At 38.1% G+C, this 7,500-nt stretch overlaps 1 protein-coding gene across 1 annotated transcript in view; it reads right to left on the bottom strand.

Moving 5' to 3' along the window:
• The window catches only part of dpys (dihydropyrimidinase), an 18,287-nt gene that overhangs the window by 9,092 nt on the left and 1,695 nt on the right, over positions 1-7,500 (bottom strand). The window contains exons 3-7 of the mRNA XM_027177202.2: positions 6,798-6,956; positions 6,465-6,644; positions 2,634-2,823; positions 1,144-1,300; positions 750-891 (exon numbers count right to left, since the gene is read on the bottom strand). Of these exons, the coding sequence (XP_027033003.2) occupies positions 750-891; positions 1,144-1,300; positions 2,634-2,823; positions 6,465-6,644; positions 6,798-6,956 (828 nt within the window). The remainder of the gene's footprint in view (positions 1-749; positions 892-1,143; positions 1,301-2,633; positions 2,824-6,464; positions 6,645-6,797; positions 6,957-7,500) is intronic.

The following is a 7,500-nucleotide window of genomic DNA, read 5'->3' as shown; positions in this document are numbered from 1 at the left end:
CACCACAGTGGATCGTGTTATTTGCATATATGATTTTGACACAGGTTTTACACCACATTCCCTTCTTGATGCAACCCTTCCATTTTAAGCAGTTTGGGACTGGCCCTGAGAGTTAACCTGTCAGTGTGTGGGTCCGAATGATTTAAAAAATTATTCACATAACAAGTCCACCTACATAACTGTTAAAATAAACCAGTTCGTACAAACTGTACACCTTTTGTTTCAGCCCTAAAGCATCCTGGAGACACAGGTACATTAAGGTCACAAACTGATCAGTTCCTGGCAACACAACAATTTATATTTACGACATTTGGCTTACAGTTTTATTTCATTTCATACAACTTTAAGGGGTTTGCTCAGGGGCCCAGCAGTGTCAGCTTGGTGGAACTGGGACTCAAACTCACAGCCTTTTGTTCAGTAGTCCAACACCTTAACCACTAGGCTACCACATCCCACGCTTTGTAGGCTACCACATTCCCCCATATATTTTACTATACACTATAAAGATATATATTAAGAGAAATGCCATTTTGAAATATATGACACTGGTGATTTTACTATATACATAAACGTAAGCGTCTACCATTTTGTACACATTTCAGTGAATGAGCTGTTACAGGAAATAAATCAACACCTTCTGGCCAATCAGATTTATGAAAATTCAATATATAAAATGAGCAAATAAGTAATAAGCTAGGAGTCTGTCAGTCAATCGTTAAAAACAAAGAATCTGTAATCAGGTGACTGACCACGCCTTTCTCCCAGATGACAGACATGCGATCCTCCACGCCGTTAACACCGTTAGGGATTCTAGTGAAGTCGTCTTTACCCAGGGCTTTCTGGCATATTGAGAATGTGCAGTGATCAGTCCCAGTTACAGTCAGATCATCACTGAAAATAATAAATAATAAAAACTAAAATGGAGCATGAGTTGTTTTTAATACGCATCATTTAGTCTGACTACAGTATATAAAACCTGCACTGGTGGCTTAATACTGTAAAATAAAAGTCTATGTAAATGGAATTCATGAATATTTGATTGATTCTGTAAGCAGTGATGACTGGAAAGACAAAGTACTTCTGAATCAAATTATGAAAGTTAATGTTTATTCATGAGAACTAACTGTAAAATGTTAAGTGTACTTAGCAAGCAGATCCATGAGGTAGCTTGGTGTACTGGGGTCCGGTCTTAGCGGGGGTCCCATAACAAATCTTGCTGCATGTGCCCAGTCCTTGTGCCAGTAATGAGTGCCATCAGTACCCAGGCCAGCGGCTATGGGTTCGCCAAACACCACTCGCCCTGATGGAAGATGGAGCACATTAGTTAATGCGCAGTCGCCAAAATACAAGGTGACTCAATGTAATTCAATTACAGTTTGCTTAACTGGATCTATTTGCCATGGAAGCTTGGACAATTCCCTACCAGAGCACCAGAGGGCGTTCATGTCTTTTGTTATGTGCTTTTGTTTATGTTTTGTGTTCTCACGTTTTTCCCACCCGATACTAATCCCGTTCCAACCGCACACCTGTTCCTTATATGACTCTCATTACCGCTCCTACATATACCTGCCGTTTTGTGTTTGTTACTGCTGAGTCCTTGCCTGTTGGCTTTTCGAGTTTCCCTGCATGCAAGTTTGTGTTTCTGTATTTTCTGTTGCTAATTTCATTCCTATTGGGACTTTTTATATTTTGTCTCTGATCCGATAACTATCTGATTTGTTAAAACTGTTCCATTTACATTAGGCCACATAAATGCGTCTCGGCGAATCGGATATCAATCCGATCTTCTACTCCCGCCCAAAATGCAAATATATTTTACCTCATTTCCGGGGTAATGGAAATGGAACATGCTTTGGTGTATGCAGTTGCTACAAAAACAGCATTTACTGTTTGCTGCATTTTTGCTGGTGGAATTTTAAGACCCAACGAGACCCTTGGGTTAAAGATGGTGGGAAACCATTTGTTTGTGGCGCGATGCATGACTCGCGAGTCACCTGCGAGTGATGTACTTCCGTTTGGAAGGAGTATAGCGCTGTCGTATGTGACTTGAACAACCACATTCATTTACACCTGTCCAGTTTCATCTGAAATGCGTCCCAGACCACCTCCTGAAGGGGTTTGAATGATCGGATTTATATCCGTCTCAAACATTTCGGAGGGCATTTAGACCTGGTCTTTTTACGATAGTTATCTGATCACAGAAAACGCATGAAGTGACCAGGTGTAAAAAACCCCATTGTGTTCCCATGTCTGCTTGTTTGGCTATTTTGTAAAAAAAACCTCCGCCTGCCTTTTATCCCTACATTTGTGTCTAGATTCTGTTCCCACTTAGGCACCTGCACCTTGGCACTCTTACAAGTTCACCTGAAATAGTGTATATTTAAATTCATTTATTTTGCATTTGATGCCTTGAAAACTCAATAATTGTTCAGTTGTAGTTTCAGAAATCATTCTGCATTACACATTCAAAAAACTATATTTTATGTATTTGTTATTTTCTCAAATATGTTATTATTTTTACAAACTAAACACTATATTGATTTTCATATCTTGTAAATGTTTTTAGCAATTTATTCTTTGATTATTTTGGACTTCTGTTTTAAATTAAGATTTAATATCAAATCAAACCCTACCGTTCCTGCGAGCAGCAGCCACCACTTTAGCAGCTGATTTGCTCATGACATGCACCACATACAGAGGGCAGTTGACACTGTGGGCGATGGTGATGGCACGTTGAGTGGCCTCTGATTCCACCTCCTCAGGGCGACAGAGTTCATGACCCTCAGGTCCTGTGATTCCCAAAGACAGCATTCTCTTAGTCCCCTAGATGCATTCAGAGAACAAACATTTAATCATTCGAACTGCTGAATCCTTCAGAGCAAAGTTCTACATGTTTTCATGTACACTTTGTTAACTTATATATGATATAACTGGCATTTCAATAAAATCCTTATACAAGGTCACAAACTGGATAAATTTACATTGTTCTATTTAGTAGATGCTTTTATCCAAAGCAACTTACAAATGAGGAAATACAAGCAAAGTGATATATCAAGCCAGATAGAGGTTCATCATGAAAGTTTGAAAGATTTTGAAAGAGATCTCCTGCCTCACTGAGTAAGCAATACTAAGTGGCAGTCATTATGGGAGAAAATATAAATCTCAAGCAAGGTTTTGAGATAGCGTTGAGGAAGAAAAAAATAGAAGCTTTTATTTTGTTACATGTACATTACAGCATAATGAAATTCTTTCTTCACATATCCCGTCAGAGCTGAGAGTCACCTATACAACACCTCTGGAGCAGAGAGGGTTAAGGGCCTTGCGGCCCCTCCACTGGCTTCCGGTAGCTGAACGCATCAGATTCAAAAAACTGATGCTAGCCTACAAAGCCACAATTGGACCAGCTCCCTCTTACCTCAAAGCCTTCATCACTCCTCACACTGCACCCCGCACCCTCCAATCTACCAGCACTGCTCGACTGGTTCCACCATCTCTCAGGATAAGAATCGAGTATACTACAAGACTCTTCTCTGTTCTGGCACCAAGGTGGTGGAACGAACTTCCCCTAGAGGTCCGGACAACTGAGTCACTGGCTATTTTCAAGCGGCGGTTGAAGACCTACTTATTCAGGAAACACTTCAACTAGCACTTCTTTCCTTATCTTTTGCATTTAAAAACAAAACAAAACAAAACAAAAAAAAAACCTTTGACACTTTTTCTTTGTAACTTTGAACAAATGTTTTAAACTCATGGAATCTTAGGTATGTGACCAAGTGAGCCAGCATTAATGTATTCAGTGTTAGAGATTTAAGCACTTATGTACGTCGCTCTGGATAAGGGCGTCTGCCAAATGCTGTAAATGTAAATGTAAATGTTGTTGAAGAGCCCAACAGTGGCTTGGCAGTGCTGGGGCTTGAACACCGATCTTCAAACCCAGAGCCTTAACCGCTTGAGCCACCAAACAACTAAATCCATATAAACCAAGCTCTAATAACTAGCGAAAAGAAGAGTGGCTGTTATTATAAAAGTGACTCAATTTGGAAGGATATGTTCAAATAGCACATCTGAATGTTATTTAAAGGTTCTCCTCAAACCTTTGCTAACCTTTAATAGCAATGCTTTAAGAAGGTATCCAGTTAATATCTCACTGCCCCTGGTGGTTAGGAGGGTTGAAATGAGCCACAGTACTTCCACTAAACCACCGATCCATTCTCTGTACCACTGTACATTTCTCACAGACGTGTTACTCAGTGCAGCTGGAGACCGACTCTTGTGTAACATAAAATTCAAGGATTAAATGTAACACTGAAATATTAAAAAGTTTCTGTTATGGTGATTTTCTGCTCGATTCCTTTGTAACCTTTTTTATAAATACCTATTTGCTGCCCTCCAGTGGTCAAAGGAAATTTGAGACTAAGAAAGAATAATCTCTAGAAAAAATGAGACCAAAATGGTGTATTTGCTTTAAAAGTTACTTTTCACATAAGAGCTATGATGGCTCTGGTGGTTAAAGCTTCAGAGGTCGGGGTTCAAGCCCCACCTCCACCAAGGTGCTTCAGCTGGGTCTTCGATGAAGGCCGTGAAACCCTTTCTACTCCAGAGGGGCTGTATCATAGCTGCCCTGCACTGACCCCAACTTCCTAAAATGGCATATATAAAGAAAAGTATTTCACTATGCTAAGTCTTCTTCTATAAACATGACATTAACATATATACGTAACTTCCAAGCATATACTTTTGATATCTTTAATACTTGAGAGAAGTTAATAGTAGGAACATTTTAGAAAAAAAAAAAATCTCTATGAATACTTCATGAACCTTCACATTTAACTAAGTATACTTTCACTTGTGCATCATTCTTCAGGGATTTTTTACATTACATACAGTCCAATATTACTGTGTTCTGATTGGCTTTAGATTCATTCTGCAGGTTTAATAAAGTAATAAATTAGATTCAGGAGATATACAGGATTCATGGACCCTGACCTAATCCGGTTATTATGTAAACAGACAGTCAGTCATGTCCACTCAGGTGTCTGAACGATAGACACAATGATGTTTACTTTTCTGGTTAACATTTGCTATCATGTTGATTTCAGAACAAAGATGCAGACACACTAACATGCGGGTATATTGCACTTTTACAGCTTAACTACACGACAAATCATATTTCTAATGAACAACAAATTTAACTGGCCTGTAAACTTAGTGTTAAAAGAAAAAATACTTCTCAATACAATGTAATGTTGTCTTATTTCCTTCCTTATTCCTATTTCCTTATTGATTACTTCCTTATCTTATATAAGCAAAAAACCCAGATATGTTTCGGTGTAGATTTTTAAGTCCATGTCCTATGTATTTATTTGTTTGTTTGTTTGTTTGTTTAGTTAGTTAGCTAGTTGGTTAGTTAGCTAGTTGGTTAGTTAGTTAGTTAGTTAGTTAGTTAGTTAGTTAGTTAGTTAGTTAGTTATTGTCAGATTTCTGCATTTAGTTTAGTTAGACAATCAAAAAAAAAGTTATTTCTATGAAATTCACACAGATGGATGGATGCATGCATGGATAGATTTTGATGAATTTTCCTGTGGTGTTATTTTTTTTTATTTTGAAAGGTTTTAGTTGACAAATTTTAAAAAGATTTAAATTCCCTAAGTCGAAATTGACCGAAAAAAGAGAGAAAGAGTACATGGTTATGCTGACTGCTGGAAGGAGTCAAAGCAGTATCAGTGCTTTGTGACACTAATTATGTAAAACTTTAATCTTTGTTAGAACTATGTCTTATTCACTTCCTGTGTGTGTGTGTGTGTGTGTGTGTGTGTGTGTGTGTGTGTGTGTGTGTGTGTGTGTGTGTGTGTGTGTGTGTGTGTGTGTGTGTGTGTTTGTGTGTGTTTGTGTGTGTGTGTGTGTGTGTGTGTGTGTGTGTGTGTGTGTGTGTGTGTGTGTGTGTGTGTGTGTGAGAGAGAGAGAGTGAGAGTGAGAGAGAGAGATAATATGTTGGTTTAAGGATTTAGAAAGCCAATAATTCAATCTAAGTCAATAATCTTAGATTTGTCTTAAATAGTCTCATAATGAAAAAGCTCAGATTTATTAAAGTCAGTTAGTTCTTCTTTACAGTGACAAATGAAACAGCACAGTTCTACAGTTATAGAGCTGAGCTCACCAGCATCATTAACACTTCTGGGTCACTAACACAGCCTTACCTGCTCATCAAGCTCTAAAATATATCAACGTTCAAATGATTTCATCCATGTAAAGAACCCGTCCAGTTTATTTTTTTTTGACAACTGCTTGACAACCAGACAGTTTCTGCTTGACAACCAGACAGTTAATTATTCACCCATCGCTCTCCGGACTCCCATAGCCATTGATTAGAAGCGAGTCGACTTTGGATTCCCAGTTTTAAAGCCCGACCTTGTGAGGAAATCCTGACTTTAAACATTAATAAGCAGTGGTTTAGTGCTCCTCACCTCTGCAATCAGATCTCCGTTCTCAGCATGGACTTGTGCGATGGCTCCAATGTCTTTACAGTGAGAGAAAACTGCATAGAGCTCGTCATCACGCAGCATGAAGACATCTTTATACGCCATAAACGTCTTGAAAGAGTTTACTCCTTTCTCTCGAACAAGAGTTTCCATTTCCTCTTTCACCTGAAGTCAACAGTCAATCATTGATCGATTAATTTTTGACATCAGTTTGAAACATGAAACATTTATGACTCAATTTATTTAATCGCTTCTAGCCTACTAGTGAACAGATCAAAAACATTAACAAGTTATCTCATCCTGCGCTTTGTAACATACAGTATCATCCCACCAGGTAACAGCGACATGGAGGGAATAGTCACAGCACACTTGTGCGTCAGCCATCCTCCTCCATTTGTCATACGCCTCAAGCAGAGATGTTCCTTTTCGAGGAAGGACAAAATCCAGGATCATGGTGGTTCCTCCGGCTACTGCGGCCTGCCGAGAAAGAGATAGAGAGAGATAGAGAGAGAAAAAGCACCGTGTACAATTTTTCAAAACAGGTCTGAAGAAATGAATTATAAATATAACACACAATAATTATATGTAATAGAAAAAAACATTAGATCCTTACAGTCTGTGCAATCTAAACAGATTCACTAACGTGAACCTCGACTGCTTCAAAGATTTCAAAGTATCATTGATGATGAACTGCTGCAATCATATTTACAAAAATATTTACAATATGACATAACCTAGTGGTTTTTATTTATAAATCCCAGATAGAAAATAATATAGGGCATTAATAAAGGAATGACAATCAACTAATTAGGAAATGACTAAAGTCATTGTCTGAAATTCTCAGGTCTTACTAAACACAAACATTTCACACAACTTTAACATTTTGGGTTTTCCAGTATGTAGGAAAAGTTACACAACAAATTTAAACATCTAATAATAAACAATAGTTCCACACATGCATTAACCAATTAAACTCCATGCTTTTATATAAAGTGTTCACCTTAAACTAAAAACACGATTG

The sequence above is a fragment of the Tachysurus fulvidraco genome, chromosome 25 (assembly GCF_022655615.1).
Source record: "Tachysurus fulvidraco isolate hzauxx_2018 chromosome 25, HZAU_PFXX_2.0, whole genome shotgun sequence".
Lineage (NCBI taxonomy): Eukaryota > Metazoa > Chordata > Actinopteri > Siluriformes > Bagridae > Tachysurus > Tachysurus fulvidraco.
Note: the sequence above shows the minus strand (reverse complement) of the source record. Positions and strands in the feature narration are given on the sequence as shown.